Source organism: Salvelinus fontinalis, chromosome 11 (assembly GCF_029448725.1).
Source record: "Salvelinus fontinalis isolate EN_2023a chromosome 11, ASM2944872v1, whole genome shotgun sequence".
In the NCBI taxonomy this organism is placed as follows: Eukaryota; Metazoa; Chordata; class Actinopteri; order Salmoniformes; family Salmonidae; genus Salvelinus; species Salvelinus fontinalis.
Window position 1 is genome coordinate 46,980,521 of NC_074675.1, and position 18,721 is coordinate 46,999,241.

General features: G+C 44.2%; 1 protein-coding gene across 1 annotated transcript; it reads right to left on the bottom strand.

Moving 5' to 3' along the window:
- Nucleotides 1–1,552: 1,552 nt before the first annotated feature.
- Nucleotides 1,553–16,726, bottom strand: LOC129865844 (glycogen phosphorylase, muscle form). Its single transcript, XM_055938884.1, has 20 exons — nucleotides 16,083–16,726; nucleotides 13,874–13,975; nucleotides 13,431–13,509; nucleotides 13,192–13,295; nucleotides 12,861–12,992; nucleotides 12,661–12,772; nucleotides 12,321–12,403; nucleotides 11,905–12,048; nucleotides 11,496–11,588; nucleotides 11,198–11,344; nucleotides 7,791–7,954; nucleotides 7,031–7,145; nucleotides 6,806–6,907; nucleotides 6,545–6,692; nucleotides 6,403–6,461; nucleotides 5,451–5,592; nucleotides 5,072–5,279; nucleotides 4,627–4,761; nucleotides 3,965–4,031; nucleotides 1,553–3,289 (listed from the first exon to the last, which is right to left on the bottom strand). Exons 1-20 carry the CDS (start codon nucleotides 16,323–16,325, stop codon nucleotides 3,137–3,139), a joined length of 2,532 nt encoding a protein of 843 aa, XP_055794859.1. The 5' UTR covers nucleotides 16,326–16,726; the 3' UTR covers nucleotides 1,553–3,136.
- Nucleotides 16,727–18,721: the final 1,995 nt, after the last annotated feature.

An 18,721-nucleotide genomic window follows, 5' to 3' on the forward strand; every position in this document is an offset into this window, starting at 1 on the left:
ACCTGACAGAGCTTGAGGAGCTGCAGAGAAGAATGAGAGAAACTCTCCAAATACTGGTGTGCAAGGCTTGTAGCGCCATACCCAAGAAGATTCAAGGCTGTAATCGCTGCCAAATGTGCTTCAAAAAGTACTGAGTAAAGGGTCTGAATACCTTTGTAAATTAGATTTAATTTTTTTACACATTTGCAAACACCTGTGTTTGCTTTGTCATTATGGGTTATTTAGTGTAGATTGAGGGGGGAAAAAACAATTTAATATGCTTTGGAATAATGCTGTAACGTAAAAAAATAAATAAAATAAAAATCACTGTATATACACACACGGCGATGACAGCGGCATGATCTTGAAGCCACCACACATCCATTTTGGCACTCCACGCCATTGTAAAAATATTTTGTAAGATATGAATCGCTACATTTAATATATACAAATAATTTATTCAAGTATAACTACAGAAAGTTGTTAGTCCCCACGTTGTCCTTGACATTTTAAATGTAATTGAAATACTGTGGAATTAAATGTATGCCTATGGAGGACTGCATCGGCGTGCAATTATGGCCGATTGTTGGCTTCATAGTTGGTTATATACGATTTTCACACACCTCGGTTTGATATAGATAAAGGGTCAAATCGTTTCACCGCGTATAATGTACACTAAACTAAAAATGTTGAAACAATGATCAGCCACTGGAATTGGATTACGTGCTTTTATTGAGATAAAATGTCAAAATGGTAATTTCGTGACTTCAGTTCAAGCATCATAGGCCAGAAAAAGGAATGCAACAGTTGACTTCTGATCCAAGAACCGTGGTAGAGAAACAGTTCAGCGCTTCTGATAGTCCTGAACATTGGCGAGGATCCAACCAGATGGCCCAAGTATGGCCACCGCAAAAATACTCATGACGAAAGCAGTTTCCTGTGAACAGAGAGGCAAGGCTGTCATACTCATACACGTCACCCAAGAACACAGGTTGGCAAGTCATATTATTGCCAATAATAAGGCATGCAAGAAATTGATTATTTTTAAAAAAGTCAACATAATTTGGATAAGTATATTTTGAAATTTCGGTGAATAATTGAAATCAGCTAGCCAACTACTATCTGAACTAGATGGCTAGCTTCAACGATGGCCTACTCACAGAACAGAAAAATAACAAAACTGTTTATAAATATATATATGGCCTACTCACTGCAGCGCCGATGTTGTCTTTAGGGGGTTTACTGGATAAGTTTGCTCGTTGGTTGATTGCACGTGTCCTCGAAGCCACAGTTGACCGTACTTTCAGCATTCCGCGCAGAAGGCCAGACATGATTCAACCGCATTAACAGGATCCGTTTATAAGGCTAGCTTGTTTGTGAGTGTTGCGTGTTATTTGCGTTGGCATTGTTTGAGACTTTATAGTCCTGACCTGCGGAAGCTACGTCATACGATCTTTAAAACTTTTCGCGTGGAAATTTGCTCCGTTTTGATTGGTAGACAGAAAACCATCTAGACATACAAGCGATGAGTGAATGTAGCCATTTTGGAAAGTAACAAAATATCACACAAGTGTTGTAACTTTGTCTCCTTTATTGACTGTTGTTTCACATTGACAAGAGAATGCAGAGTTTGAAGCTTTAAGTGCTTTTCAGAGTCTCTCTAATGGAAGAAAACTACTGGACGTTGTGCAATCTTTATCAACCCTACACACTCAATTACTAGTGATTCAGTAGCGTTAACATTAAATTAAGTCCAAGACTTCCAAACAGTGAGAAATACTATTGTACCAGATATGCTTATTTATCTGAACATCAAAAAAGACTTGCAGCTTAACAGTGAGAAGTCAATGTGGGGTCACTTTAGGCTGAACAACTACACACACAGCTTAGTTAAGGCAGCATTATAGTCACTCAGAGAGGTATTAGGCAGAAAAGGTGGAGGAGAGAAGGCTTAGTTTGTTGCACTATATGAAGGATCATTTTCCAACACTGGAACAACGTTTTGAGGATATACTGATCGGATCATTATAAACAAAACGCAGCCTATAGCAGAAAGTATTTTAGCAATAAGGATTGTGTGTGGGCTACCCAAAACACAAGCATTATTAACACGCAAAAATTACTACATTCGACATACAGACAGACATACATTGAGCAAACAGTTTTATAACATCAAGGATCACGCATGTTAACCTAGTCCCTTCAACTTGAGTGGTTATTCGGTGCAGATATGAATAAAGAGGTGGTCCTTGGCAGGCCGAATCAGTAGTGTAAAATCACAGTGTCTATGTGAGAAGAACGTGCTTATTTTGAATACTTTATTTTGATAAGTCTCTATGTCCCATCATGTCTCAGTCTTGGAAGACATGGTTTTGGTACCATTAGACAGTGGTGAGGTGTCCAGCTACTTGTTGACCCCACTGACTGTTAAAGGGTGTATTCTCTGATCATGTTAGCTTAAATGATGGTGAACAGTGTTATTGGTGATATTAATGTTGCACAAGCCAGTTGACTATGCATTGCTGGTGCATGTGAGAAGGTGAATGCTGATTTGAATTAGCCCATTGAGAAGGTGAATGTTGATTTGAATTAGCCCATTGAGAAGGTGAATGCTGATTTGAATTAGCCTATTGAGAAGGTGAATGCTGATTTGAATTAGCCCATTGAGAAGGTGAATGCTGACTTGAATTAGCCCATTGAGAAAGTGAATGCTGAATTTGAATTAGCCCATTGAGAAGGTGAATGCTGAATTTGAATTAGCCCATTGAGAAGGTGAATGCTGATTTTGAATTAGCCCATTGAGAAGGTGAATGCTGATTTGAATTAACCAATTGAGAAGGTGAATGCTGATTTTGAATTAGCCCATTGAGAAATGTAATGCTGAATGTCGAGGTTGAAAGTGGTATCAGGTTATTGGCCATCACGTAGCCGGACAGGGATTGCTACATTTATAGTCAATCATCAACTAATACTGACCACAATGAAATGACACAATGAAAATGTACTAGTTACAGGGAGCTTTCAGGTTTCTAAACCATTTCTCAGGTTGAAATGGTTTTCTTGTGGAATAGCCAGAGGCAAAACCAGAAGCTGGGGCTGTGGAAAAACCAGAAGCTGGGGCTGTGGAAAAACCAGAGGTTGGTTTTAAGGCTGGGGTTTATTGGCGAGGCTCGTCTGGGGCAGGGATCCTTTCCAGGCTGGGCTCCATGCCCCAGATCTCCCGGGCGTACTGGGAGATAGTGCGGTCGCTAGAGAATTTACCACAACCAGCGATGTTGTGGATCACCATCTTGGTCCATTCTTTAGGGTTCTGTTGGGATGGATGGGAAGAGAGGGGAAATTAAAACCATTGCAGAAGGAAGGAATACTGTTATGTTATGTATCTGTAAAAATTCTTATAACTGCCAGGGGAATAGTCAAGTCACAATTTATTTATAGAGCATTTAACAAGTCTCGATACACTTTACAAAAAAGAAAGAAAACAGGGCCTCCCGAGCGGTGCAGCGGTCTAAGGCACTGCATCGCAATGCTAGAGGCGTCACTACAGACCCAAGTTCAATCCCGGGCTGTATCACAGCTGGCCGTGATCGGGAGTCCCAAAGGGCGGCGCACAACTGGCCCAGCGTTGTCCGGGTTAAGGGAGGGTTTGGCCGGTGAGGCTTTACTTGGCTCATCGCGCTCTAGCGACTCCTTGTGGCGGGCCGGGCACCTGCAGGCTGACCTCGGTAGTCAGTTGAACAGCGTTTCCTCCAACACATTGGTGCGGCTGGCTTCCGGGTTAAGCGGGCGGGTGTTAAGAAGCACAGTTTGGCAGGTCGTGTTTCTGAGGACGCATAACTCAACTTTCGTCTCTCCTGAGACAGTTGGGGAATTGCAGCGATGAGACAAGATCGAAATTGGGGGGTAAAATACAAACAAAAAAAGAAGGAAAAAAAGAAAGAAAACAATTGATATTAAAAAGATTTTCAGTCTATGAAACACTCACCTTGTAGAGAGCACTGACTTTCTCTTGGCATTTGATGTAAGCTTCGTAGTCAGCGAACACCTTGAATCTGTAACACAAACATCACGCGCGGTTAGACATTGTGCGGCTGCGTGTATAACGGTAGAGTACAGTGTGTCTGTCACGCCCTGGCCTTAGTATTCTTTGTTTTCTTTATTATTTTTAGTTAGGTCAGGGTGTGACATGGGTATTCATGTGGGTTTTGTAGTGTCCAGGGTGATTGTAAGGTTTAGGGGGTTTATTTAGAGTAGTTGGGTTTATGTTTAGTATAGTTGTCTAGCTGTGTCTATGTTGTGTGTAGTTGTCTAGGAAAGTCTATGGTTGCCTGAATGGGTTCCCAATTAGAGACAGCTGGTTTCTGTTGTCTCTGATTGGGAGCCATATTTAGGGTAGCCATAGGCTTTAGTTTGTGGTGGGGAATTGTCTATGGTGAACGTTTGTAGCGTGTGTATGTGCACTACGTTTATAGCTTCACGGTCGTTTGTTGTTTTGATAGTTTGTAAGTGTTTTGTTTCGTTTTGCCTTCTTCTATAATAAAAGAAGATGGCTTATTTTCCACATGCTGCGTTTTGGTCCGTCTCACTCCCACACGATCGTGACAGTGTCCGTATTTGGGTGTTGTGACTCAGCGTTTTCCACCCCACCTATCATGGTGAAGCAGCATGTTGACAATGTCCTTGAAGAGGTCGTGCTGGTCGGGGCTAAAGAATCCACCAGCGATCTGGTCCATGGCCTGCTTCAGCTCAGGAATGCGGTTGTAGTAGTCCATGGCATCATATCTGAGAAGATGGATACATTTATAAAGAAGAGGATACACTTGTAAAGAAGATTTCTTTTAAATCCATTATGGGATGCATGCCAGTTATCATCCTTCCTTCCAAGTCATCCAAAAAGCTGTCTCTATCGGTTCTATCCTTTACCATGCAAATCATCTTGGCTTCTTCACCAAAGTTTACCCAGTAAGCATCCTTCCATGTCTTCCGAAATGTTCTCTCCTTAGCTATCATCCAATGCCAATCCTCATGTCTTCTTCTCCACCATCTCAGATCAGAACCCTTCGTCCATCCATTCACCTCCCCACTGTCTTACCCACTCTTGTCCATGGCGTCCACGTCGTCCACCCTCATGCCGAAGATGAAGAGGTTCTCTTCTCCGGCCTCCTCGGCCATCTCTACGTTGGCTCCGTCCATGGTGCCGATGGTGAGTGCTCCGTTCAGCATGAACTTCATGTTGCCAGTGCCAGATGCCTCAGTGCCAGCTGTGGAGATCTGCTCAGACAGGTCGGACGCAGGGATGACTGCCGAGAGAGAGACAGAGACAGAGAGAGAGAGAAGGAGAGAAACCCGAAACAGAGAGATGAGACAAGGCAGAGAGAAAATGTATGTGGAAGAAGTGGGAAGCCCCTTAACTACACTCCAATGGGAACATAAACAAAACCAAGAAAGCAGCAAGTATGTGAATTATTTACTTTTCTCGGCCAGAGTGACCTTGTAGTTCTCCAGGAAGATGACTTTGAGGCGGTCTCCCACCACAGTGTCGTGGTTGACAATCTCTCCGATGGCAGTGATCAGCCTAATGATCAGCTTTGCCGTGTGATACCCAGGGGCAGCCTGGGAAAAAATGTAGAATATGAAATCACATGGATGCCAAAATCTTATACAGAAGGCACAGATCTGTTTGTGCTGTCTTGCCAACTTTGGTTGTTGTCTCCATAGCAGTTGGTAAAACAGCTCAAACTGATGTGGGACAGGCTAATGTCGTGGAAATATTCGCTCAATCATATTTCTCTATTTGTGAATTCAAATAGACTTTATTACAAAGTAACAAGCCGAGCTGGCCCATGGGCCAACTGACTTTCCAGCCTCGGCACATACCTTTTATACCGTTTTCATCCTTACGTCACGCACATAGTAACTCCTCTTTATGTTAATGATTCGACTTCCCTCCCCTTTGGCATTTAGCCACCAATATATTTTTGCCTTGCACTCATTTTAGCTTGGTTTCCATTTTCTTATTGGCACAGACATTAGGGCATAGATTCCATTGGTGGCGTAACCATAGCAATGATACAAAAATAAACATTAGGGCATAGATTCCATTGGTGGCGTAACCATAACAACGATACAAAAATAAACAGACACGCACACTCCTGATGCAGGTGCATGTCTAATGGTGCTTGAGTAATACAAACCTATGCTCATAATGCACGTCTAATGAACCTCACGGGACTAGGTAATGGCTTCCCTTAGCCTAATGACCTAGACACATATATAGAGTGCATTGATTCTGCTTACTACTAAGATGTATAATGTGCACACATGTACTGGAAAATTACTACTAATACTAACAAAATATATTCAATGAGTTTTGCAGTACAACCTGTATCCTAATGACTTGATCAAACGTCTATTGTGGCTCACCTTTCCTCCAATCATGATAGTCCTGGGTGTCCAATTCTTGTTGGGCTCCTTCTTGATGCCTGATTGAAAAAGACGACAGGTTAACTTGGTTGACAGAATAATGTCTCTCAGTAAAGCTGTAAAAGAACAGAGGACCACTCACGGTTGTAGAGAGTGATGATGTGCAGGCAGTTGAGGAGCTGCCTCTTGTACTCGTGGATCCTCTTGACTTGAACGTCGAACATGGAGTTGGGGTTGATCTTCACCTTGTAGTGCTCTTCCAGATAGGCAGAAAACTTCAGCTTGTTCTCCTACAGAAAGACACAGTAAAGTGTTAGGAGGTATAGTACGGACCTGGGCTCAGACTGAGATGGTGAATCGAATTACAATGACAACATATTTCAAGAGATTGTTATGTTCTGACCTGTTTGACCTTGGCGATGTCATGAATCAAAGAGTCGTCATCCACAAACGTCAGCAACTTCTTCAGTTGGTCCAGATCGCGGATGTAATCCTCACCGATCCTCTGAACATTCAAACATACAGAAATAACCATTTTTAGAATCATCATTTCTCAGACACCGCTGAGACACTAGCACCAACTGTCACTCCACTTTGGTTATGATTTTAGCTACACTCCACCACACACCTCTGCAATGACTTCAGCCAGCCCAGGGTTGCACATGACCAGCCAGCGTCGGGGCGTGATCCCGTTGGTCTTGTTCTGGAACTTGTGGGGGTCCACCTCGTAGAAGTCCTTGAACCTAGTGGGCTCAATGAATGATTGATAGATCAAATACCATTTAACATATGGGGCCAGTGGGAAAACAGGTTACCATATTGGCTAGGGATAGCGTCATAAGTAGCTAGAAATAAAACAAACTACAACAATGTTTCTTCGGGCCTCCCGGGTGGCGCAGTGGTCTAGGGCACTGCATCGCAGCGGTCTAGGGCACTGCATCGCAGCGCTAGCTGTGCCACCAGAGACTCTGTGTTCGCGCCCAGGCTCTGTCGCAGCCGGCCGCGACCGGGAGGTTCGTGGGGCGACGCATCGTTGGCCTAGCATCGTCCGGGTTAGGGAGGGTTTGGTCATCGCGCACCAGCGACTCCTGTGGTGGGCCGGGCGCAGTGCGCGCTAACCAAGGGAGCCAGGTGCACGGTGTTTCCTCCGACACATTGGTGCGGCTGGCTTCCGGGTTGGAGGCGCGCTGTGTTAAGAAGCAGTGCGGCTTGGTTGGGTTGTGTTTCGGAGGACGCATGGCTTTCGACCTTCGTCTCTCCCGAGCCCGTATGGGAGTTGTAGCGATGAGACAAGATAGTAATTACTAGCAATTGGATACCACGAAAATTGGGGAGAAAAGGGGGTAAAATTAAAATAAATAAATAAGAAAAACAACGTTTCTTCGTACAGAGTTGCTTTGAGGATGTCCGAGTGGATGCGGGCCACTCCGTTGACGGCGTGGGAGCCCACGATGCACAGGTGGGCCATGTTGATTTTCTTCTGGTCGCCCTCCTCCACTAGGGACATGCGGCGCAGACGATCCTGGTCCCCGGGGTAGAGCTTAGCGATGCGCTGAGGGAAGGAGGAGAAAGAGGATTGGAAACAATTACCTTCACACCCATTTGTTTGCATCACATTGAAGAAGCAAATATTGAGGAATATGTTGTTGCTTTTTACAGTAGCTAACTCCTAATCCTCTCAGGCACGTGAATATATGTTTACAGTATATATATACAGTGAAAGTATTCATACCCCTTCACTTTTTCAACATTTTGTTACGTTACAGCCTTATTCTAAAATCGATTAAATTGTTTTTTCTCCCCAAATCAATCTACACACAAAACCCCATAATGACAAAGCTAAAACCGTTTTTCAATAAAGTTTTGCAAAAGCTCAGGTGCATCCTGTTTCCAGTGATCATCCTTGAGATGTCTCTATAAATTGATTGGAGTCTACCTGTGGTAAATTCAATTGATTGGACATGATTTGGGAAGGCACACACCTGTCTATATAAGGCCCCACAGTTGACAGTGCATGTCAGAGCAAAAACCAAGCCATGAGGTTGAAGGAATTGTCTGTAGAGCTCCGAGACAGGATTGTGTCGAGGCAGAGATCTGGGGAAGAGTACCAAAACATTTCTGCAGCATTGAAGGTCCCCAAGAAAACAGTTGCCTCCATCGTTCTTAAATGGAAGAAGTTTGAAACCACCAAGACTTCCTAGAGCTGGCCGCCCGGTCAAACTGAGCAAAGGGCATTGGTCAGGGAGGTGACCAAGAACCCGATGGTCACTCTGACAGAGTTCCAGAATACCTCTGTGGAGATGGGAGAACCTCCCAGAAGGACAACCATCTCTGCAGCACTCCACCAATCAGGCATTTATGGTAGAGGGACCAGATGAAAGCCACTCCTCAATAAAAGGCACATGACAACCCGCTTGGAGTTAGCCAAAAGGCACCTAAAGGACTCTCAGACCACGAGAAACAAGTCTCTGGTCTGATGAAAGCAAGATTGAACTCGTTGGCCTGAATGCCAAGCGTCACGTCTGGAGGAAACCTTGCACCATCCCTATGGTGAAGCATGGTGGTGGCAGCACCATGCTGAGGGGATGTTTTTCAGTGGCAGGGACTGGGAGACTAGTCAGGTTTGAGGGAAAGATGAACTGAAAAAAAATGAACTGAGCTCCTTGATGAAAACCTGCTCCAGTGCACTCAGGACCTAATACTGGGGCGAAGGTTCACCTTCCAACAGGACAACGATCCTCAGCACACAGCCAAGACAACGCAAGAGTGGCTTCGGGACATGTCTCTGAATGTCTTTGAGTGGCCCAGCCAGAGCCCGGACTTGAACGCGATTGAACATCTCTGGAGAGACCTGAAAATAGCTGTGCAGCAACGCTCCCCATCCAACCTGACAGAGCTTGAGAGGATCTGCAGAGAAGAATGGGAGAAACTCCCCAAATACAGGTGTGCCAAGCTTGCAGCTTCATACCCAAGAAGAGTCGAGGCTGTAATCGCTGCCAAAGGTGCTTCAACAAAGTACTGAGTAAAGGGTCTGAACACTTATGTAAATGTGACATTTCCATTTTAATTTTTAATACATTTGCCAACACTTCTAAAAACCTGTTTTTGCTTTGTCATTATGGGGTATTGTGTGTAGATTTGATGAGGGGGGGGGAGTATTTAATCCATTTTAGAATAAGGATGTAACATAACAAAATGTGGAAAAAGTGAAGGGGTCTGAATACTTTCTGAATGCCCTGTATACGTACACTCGTACGGCTGTAATACAGTGTGTTACAGGAGTGCCCTGTATACGTACACTCGTACGGCTGTAATACTGTGTGTTACAGGAGTGCCCTGTATACGTACACTCGTACGGCTGTAATACTGTGTGTTACAGGAGTGCCCTGTATACGTACACTCGTACGGCTGTAATACTGTGTGTTACAGGAGTGCCCTGTATACGTACACTCGTACGGCTGTAATACTGTGTGTTACAGGAGTGCCCTGTATACGTACACTCGTACGGCTGTAATACAGTGTGTTACAGGAGTGCCCTGTATACGTACACTCGTACGGCTGTAATACTGTGTGTTACAGGAGTGCCCTGTATACGTACACTCGTACGGCTGTAATACTGTGTGTTACAGGAGTGCCCTGTATACGTACACTCGTACGGCTGTAATACTGTGTGTTACAGGAGTGCCCTGTATACGTACACTCGTACGGCTGTAATACTGTATGTTACAGGAGTGCCCTGTATACGTACACTCGTACGGCTGTAATACTGTGTGTTACAGGAGTGCCCTGTATACGTACACTCGTACGGCTGTAATACTGTGTGTTACAGGCGAGCCCTGTATACGTACACTCGTACGGCTGTAATACTGTGTGTTACAGGAGTGCCCTGTATACGTACACTCGTACGGCTGTAATACTGTGTGTTACAGGAGTGCCCTGTATACGTACACTCGTACGGCTGTAATACTGTGTGTTACAGGAGTGCCCTGTATACGTACACTCGTACGGCTGTAATACTGTATGTTACAGGAGTGCCCTGTATACGTACACTCGTACGGCTGTAATACTGTGTGTTACAGGAGTGCCCTGTATACGTACACTCGTACGGCTGTAATACTGTGTGTTACAGGCGAGCCCTGTATACGTACACTCGTACGGCTGTAATACTGTGTGTTACAGGAGTGCCCTGTATACGTACACTCGTACGGCTGTAATACTGTGTGTTACAGGAGTGCCCTGTATACGTACACTCGTACGGCTGTAATACTGTATGTTACAGGAGTGCCCTGTATACGTACACTCGTACGGCTGTAATACAGTGTGTTACAGGAGTGCCCTGTATACGTACACTCGTACGGCTGTAATACTGTATGTTACAGGAGTGCCCTGTATACGTACACTCGTACGGCTGTAATACTGTGTGTTACAGGAGTGCCCTGTATACGTACACTCGTACGGCTGTAATACTGTATGTTACAGGAGTGCCCTGTATACGTACACTCGTACGGCTGTAATACTGTGTGTTACAGGAGTGCCCTGTATACGTACACTCGTACGGCTGTAATACTGTATGTTACAGGAGTGCCCTGTATACGTACACTCGTACGGCTGTAATACTGTGTGTTACAGGAGTGCCCTGTATACGTACACTCGTACGGCTGTAATACTGTATGTTACAGGAGTGCCCTGTATACGTACACTCGTACGGCTGTAATACTGTGTGTTACAGGAGTGCCCTGTATACGTACACTCGTACGGCTGTAATACAGTGTGTTACAGGAGTGTTTGGCTCTACCTCCAGGTGACGGCGGTTGATCTCGTAGATGATCTCCAGATGTCTGGGCAGAAGGTTCTGGAGCAGGTCGGTGGGCCAGCGCTCCAGAGCCTCAGGCAGGACGGTGTGGTTGGTGTAGGCACAGGTACGTGTACAGATGTCCCAGGCCTGAGAGATGAGGGAAATACAATGATACATGTAGAAGGAAATTGTCTTGGTTAATGTTTGGTGAATCCATTTAGGAGCATTTCCCCATTTGTGGTAAGTATTCTTTACACTTGTATGTATCATTGCTTTAGCAGGGGGACCAGCACTATACCTTCTCCCATGTCTGGTGCTCTGTGTCCAACAAGATCCTCATCAGCTCAGGGATGGCCATGGCAGGGTGGGTGTCGTTCAGCTGGATGGCCACCTACAATGCAGGCAGGGGAGAGGGCATCAGACAATACAGTTGACACCGTTAGGGGAGGAAACTGTTGCATGTGAACACATAGTCTCACATTCAAATGTATTTATAAAGCCCTTTTCACATCAGCCGATGTCACAAAGTGCTTATACAGAAACCCAGCCTAAAACCCCTAACAGCAAGCAATGCAGATGTAGAAGCACATCATACCGGAGTGTGCTCAGTGAACAAAGCCATTTGGAGACTATATGGTACTTTGATACATATAATTTAGTTAGGACATACACATAGCGTCCTAGACTATCTATCGTATCCATCTTACCTTGTCAGGTAGGGTGGACAGGTCAACGCGCACAACCTCAGTGGAGCCGAACTTGGAGGACTTGAAGCGACGGACGATGTCCTGCAGAGTGGCCGCCACCACAAAGTACTCCTGCTTCAGACGAAGCTCCTTGCCCTCGAAGAACTGGGGTCAAACACAGGACCACAGTCCATCACACTTGATTATTATTATGACGTTCTCAGAGAAGTGCTTTGAAGACTCAGCTGAAATGCATTCTTACAGGAACCTGTGTCTATATTGAGCAGGAGACATAATACTTTAAATGGATGAAATGTTTTGACAGCATTAGGAAAACTCATTGATTCGTTACAATGAATCGTCATTGTCGATAAGAATTTGTTCGTAGAACTCGTCTGGCGTAGTAAAGGTTCAAATCAACACTGGGTTCTACTCACGTTGTCATTGGGGTACAGAACACGGGAGATGTTCTCAGCCAAGTTTCTGTCCAGCACAGCTTGAATATAGCCACCCACGTTGACTGTAGAACAAACAAAAATGCTGTGGTCACATCTAGCATTTCAAATGTCTGCCTAGTACTGTTTTCCAGCTCCCATCAGGACAATCAACATCACGATTGTTGAATTAGATTACGGATAAACAAACTGATGGTTGAATTTGATTACTGATAATAATATTACAAAGGTTGTAAAGATTTTCATTAATACATCATTTAATCAGTAGGTTTAAACAATAAAACAGACACAGACAAGCCCAAACAGTCCAGAAGTAACTCACAGTCTTTCAGGTTGAAATCACAGGGGGCCTTGGCAGACCACAGTCTCATGGTGTTGACAACATTGTTCCTGTAGCCAGGGACCGGGGTGTCATAAGGAAGGGCCAACACTACCTGTTAATGTAGAAGGGCCATGTAATGTTTAGTTACGTCCACAATGATTATTATTTCTATGTTGTATCGTCTTTATGTAGTCTCTCACCTGTGTGTCGACCCATTTCAAACCCTCGGGGGTGTGCTCCACTCTGCCGTAGAAGTGGACGGGTCGCATGTACTCAGGGCGGGCCTTCTCCCATGGGTTGCCGTAGCGCAGCCAATCGTCAGCCTCCTCTACCTGTCGATTATCATGATTATACAGCATCATGAGTTTACTATGACTAGTTTGCAAATGTGAGAAATGATTCATAAAATAATTTGACTATCTGAAGCACATGACTCCAACAAGCACCGAAAATGACTATTTACACCGACTAACATGTAATCAAAGACACAGACATGTACATACATATAGTAAACTTTGCCAGTTAAACTACCTGCCAGCCATTCACAATTTTCTGGTTGAAGATGCCGAACTCATAGCGGATGCCGTAGCCGTAAGCTGCCAGTCCCAGAGACGCCATGGAATCTAGGAAGCAGGCTGAGAGCACAGGGGGAGGGGCGAGAGAGATGGGGTGAGACAGGGTTGTCCTGAGCATCACTGTCGTTGGCAACACTATTTTTAGGGGGGAAGCTGCGAGTTAGACCAATAGAGAGTCAAGGAGGAGGAACTCACCGGCGAGCCGTCCAAGGCCACCATTTCCCAGGCCGGCATCTTCCTCAATGTCCTGCAGCTCCTCCATGTCCAGGCCCAACTGATGAAGATGAAGATACATTGTTAAGATTCATAGTACTTCATTAGTCTATAATACATAATAAAATGAGGGAGGATGGAGCTACATTAATGTATTAGGAAAAGCTTTTTCTTCTGAATACATGGAAATGGGGCAGTGTTCAATCTCAGAGCAGGACAATGTACCTGAAATTCTTACATAAGAAAGTATCCTTGAATCTTGAATGAAGTGTGAGAAAAAGCACTTATTTTTAGTTGCATAAATGTTCAATGTGGCAGTTCCATACCCTCTGCAGTGTATGTCAGACGCAATGTTCTAGGTTGAGGTAACTATGATGGTCCACTGTCAGGGTCCAGGAGTGGCCTAAGGCCTATCCATCTCTCACCTGATAGGTAGCCTCGTCGCATGCATTCTCCAGAGCCAGGTTCACCATTGTATTCTGCAGGGTGCGCCCCATGTAGAACTCAAGGGACAGGTAATACACACGCTAGAGAGGAACAGCAGGGGAAGGTTCATCAAGGAGAGTTAATGCAGTACAGTACAGTGTCAATATTAAACACCTTCAGCCATCCAACAGTAGTGTGCCCCCATGTGGTTGCCCTGCGAAAATGCCACGTTGTCTATGACCCTCAGGCAGCGGCTGTGGCCAGGGGGAGAGAGCAGGTGCTGCCAACAACAGGAGAGCTATTCTTGGCGACCAGTCAAGCAACAGCTCTTTGTGAGCGCGTTTTGACTCACTTGAAACTCACTTGACCCTGCCAGTTGAGTCTGGGTTTATTTTCTCGGTACACGGTACACCCCAAGGTCTCATAACAACCTATATAAAGAGTGTTGAAAACAGTGCCAGCATTATGTTCCTGGCCTGAAACCCTAACGGATTAATCAACACTGTACTTACTGTATGTCAGTATAATATTTCTCTGCAGCCTGTCTCCACCCATTACAACATTATACAGAGGAAATGTACATTGTACATCATATAATCGTTCACGTTCCAATTCATGTATGGGGTATGTTACTCACACTGAAGCTATGAAATGAAATGACTCTTCTGCTTGATTATTTCTAAGGTCACTACAGTATTTTAACAGCGTTGAGCAGGGTGGCGTGATCCTAAATGTATAGTTGGGAGGGGTTGACACCTGAACCTTTGATTGACCTTTGACATTTCAAATGTTGTTCTTCGACAATCGGGGGAATGCAAATGAGGGCGTGGAAAACAGAGCGCACCCCTGTCCCATTAAGTGTGACGAAGATAAAGTGACAAAGGCATCCAGTCCCTGGATATAAATATAGCAGCATTGGTGATCAGTTCCTAAATGTTCGAGCGACTAGGGAGATTGGCGCAGATGGGGTTGCATTAACACACAAAACAACAGGACAGATTTTATTACTGTGGGTTGTAAATTTGATGACTTTAGGGAGCGTGGATTGTTCTTCTGCTTATGAAGCCTACATAGCCATATTTATATGTGAAATGTACAAATACCAAAAATGTAGTTGAACCCGAGCTCGATGACTAGGTGTTATCACCTAAGGATTAGTGGACACAAATGCTAATATATTTCTGAGGAGGCATTGGGCAAATATGTTCTCAGGGACTTTGGCTTTATTAAAGTTGACCTCCGGACACTAATAAAATGAATGTCATTCAAGGCCTGTAGCTCAGGGCCAGGAGTTACAAGCCCAATGACACTGCAGACCTTTTCATTTACATTTCTGTTATAAGTTACCATATCATACAATCAACATGATGTCTGCTCTTCTGCACACAAAAATATCATTTTGTTCCCATACCAACCATAATAATGAATGTGGCTATACTGGTATGATGCTGATTGGGTAGTACACAATGTTCTATCAGCTTTATTGGATCAGGCAGAGAGAGCCTCTGGTGCGTTCTGGTTCAATTCATTGATAAATCATTGTTTCTGTGCCACTGATATGTATGAGATAGAGAATAGGAATAATTCGAACAGCTAAAATCCATCTCCAAAAGAATTTAACACATATAATGTGTCATGACAGTATTTAGGCTACTATGTAAACATATTGGTTTGGGTTACAGCAACTTCTAGGCTATCCTATTACGCAATACATATTTAACAACCAGTTGACTGGCCCCCATTAAACAGTGCGCTGCATTAGTGTCATTCTACAAGTGTCAAGCACTAGCTTGACAATATTGACACTTCCATTTCAGCTATCAATGCATCTATGTTAGAATAGAGAGAGACAAACGTTTACTGAATCGTGTTCTCATCCAGAGATGCACAACATGGTTATGTAACTTGTAAGGGGCTTTAGAACGCTCAATACAGAATTCGGCATGCTCATGTTCACCGCCTAATTACATTGAAAATTAAATAGGTAGGGTACTTAAAGACATGTTATACACATAACGTTTCTGTAACTATAGCGTCTGAAGCGCATCCCTAGTCTAGACTTCAGCATCATTGCACATACTGCGCAGTAATATTTCCCTGGGAAGCCATCCCTCCCACTTTCCGGAGTCTGACAGAGGCGTACGTGCCGAGTAGCGTGCGAGGGGATGGGATCACTATGACACTGCGACAACCATGTCGCTTGCTTACTTTGGGGTCTTTCTCATAGTAGTGCTGCTGCGTCCTGATCCATCTGCCCACCAGATGGTCGCGGACAGTGTTGGCCAAGGCGAAGTAGTAGTCCCTTTTGGTCGCCACATTTCGGTCCTTTACCAGCGTAAAGTGGAGATGGCGATTAAAATTGGTCTTAAGGTCTGAAACATTTTCCACTCCTGCAAGCCCCCGCACAGATATCTGCTTCCTCTTATCCTGGTCTGTCAGTGGCTTGGGCATCTTGGTAAATGCGTATTTTCTATTGTGCGACTGTAGATCCGAAAGGCAAATATCAACCGAGGATGATGAGAGATGCGTGTCACACTGTGTGTCCTTCCTCTCTCTGTCTCTTCAAAGTATGGACACCAGAGTTGGTATGCCAGTCCTGCACTGTTATCTATAAACGCACATACAAAATGTCGAGCACATAGGGCGGGTCTTACAGAACCTCCAGCCCAATTGACAGTTGATCCTCTTCGTGACAACAATGGTTAGTGCTATACGGTATTCTTAGGACGTCCGTAACCTAATCCCTACCCTTATCCTAACCTTAACCCTTACCTCAACCATTTCAAATCCAATGGCCTTTGATCCCGGACGTCCCAAGGATTTCAGATAGCACAGGCCATGACAATATGCAGGGATATTCACTATTAACGAGACACACCCCCCCCCCCCCCCCCCCCCCCCAACAAAAAAAAAATTCTCCCTCGAACAGCTGAGAAGGGATGATGGCATTGAGGAGTGTACATGAGGGGTGTGAGCCATGCAGCCTATCAGCTGATGGGACGACGGTGATATATAGCCTATTATTTGGGTAGAATATTCTGTCTGCCTGGATACATGCACAAGTACAGTGAAATGCCTTTCGTACCACGTGTCTATTCCGCAGAAAACACAAATATTATATTTAATCAATACAAAATGATTGTATACATTGTACAGTGTTAGAGGGTCCTTTATCCATGATATCTTACAGGGTGGTTGGTGGTGGACAGTCTTGGTGCAGAATGCATGCAACAGGTTCTCAAATAACTATGTGCATTGACTGTCCAAGCCTTATTATTGAGGATCTAACTTTATTGTCCTCTCCTGGACCAATGATCCACCCTCTAGGAATTTGATCATGAAATCTATTAATAGCCACGTTGTATATAAGCGAAACAAAAGGGCGGTTGTTTGACCCATGCGAACGTGACCAAATACATGACTGAAACAGGAACTAACTTGGCCGCGATTCATACGAAGCCTATGGTGGATTTAGCCAGTGGTGGAAAAAGTATCCACTTTTCATACTTGAGTAAAAGTCAAGATACCTTAATAGAAAATGACTCAAGTAAAAGTGAAAGTCCCCCAGTAAAATACAACATGAGTAAAAGTATTTGGTTTTAAATATACAGTACCAGTCAAACGTTTGGACATACCTACCCATTCCAGGGTTTTCTTGATTTTTACTATTTTCTATGAAACTATGAAAAACTATGAAATAACACATATGGAATCACGTAGTGACCAAAAATGTGTTAAACAAATCAAAATATATTTTTGAATCTTCAAAGTAGTCATCCTTTGCCTTGATGACAGCTTTGCACACTCTTGGCATTCTCTCAACCAGCTTCATGAGGTAGTCAACTGGAATGCATTTCAATTAAAAGGTGTGACTTGTTAAAAGTTAGTTTGTGGAATTTCTTTTCTTCTTAATGCGTTTGAGCATTATTGTGTTATGACAAGGTAGGGGTGGTATACAGAAGATAGCCCTATCTGATAAAAGACCAAGTCCATATTATGGCAAGAACAGCTCAAATAAGCAAAGAGAAATGACAGTCCATCATTACTTTAAGACATAAAGGTCAGTCAATACGGAAAATTTCTAAAACTTTGAAAGTTTCTTCGAGTGCAGTCACAAAGACTATCAAGCGCTAACATGAAACTGCCTCTCATGAAGACCGCCACAAGAAAGGAAGACCCAAAGTTACCTCTGCTGCAGAGGATAAATTCATTAGTTAACTGCACCTCAGAATACAGCCCAAATAAATGCTTCCCAGAGTTCAAGTAACAGACACATCTCAACATCAACTGTTCAGAGGAGACTGCATGAATCAGGCCTTCGTGGTCGAATTGCTGCAAAGAAACCACTACTAAAAGACACCAATAAGAAGAAGGGACTTGCTTGGGCCAAGAAACACGAGCAATGGACATTAGACCAGTGGAAATCTGTCCTTTGGTCTGATGAGTCCATATTTGAGATTTTTGGTTCCAACCGCCGTGTCTTTGTGACACGCAGAGTAGGTGAACGGATGATCTCCGCATGTGTGGTTCCCGCCGTGAAGCTTGGAGGAGGTGCTTTGCTGGTGACACTTTGATTTATTTAGAATTCAAGGCACACTTAACCAGCATTCTGCAGCGATACACCATCCCATCTGGTTTGCGCATAGTGGGACTATCATTTGTTTTTCAACAGGACAATGACCCAACACACCTCCAGGCTGTGTAAGGGCTATTTGACCAAGAAGCAGAGTGATGGAGTGCCGTATCAGATGACCTGGCCTTCACAATCACCGACCTCAACGCAATTGAGATGGTTTGGGATAAGTTGGACCGCAGAGTGAAGGAAAAGCAGCAAACAAGTGCTTAGC

Bases quoted from the DNA above. Each gene is read 5' to 3' on its own strand.
- LOC129865844 (XM_055938884.1), bottom strand. From the start codon at position 16,325: ATGCCCAAGCCACTGACAGACCAGGATAAGAGGAAGCAGATATCTGTG. The intron at 7,955-11,197 runs GTAGAGCCAAAC...TCCTTCCCTCAG, and splicing joins TCAACCGCCGTCACCTGGAG to CGCATCGCTAAGCTCTACCC. The intron at 4,762-5,071 runs GTAAGACAGTGG...CCATCTTCTCAG, and splicing joins GACGCCATGGACAAGAGTGG to ATATGATGCCATGGACTACT.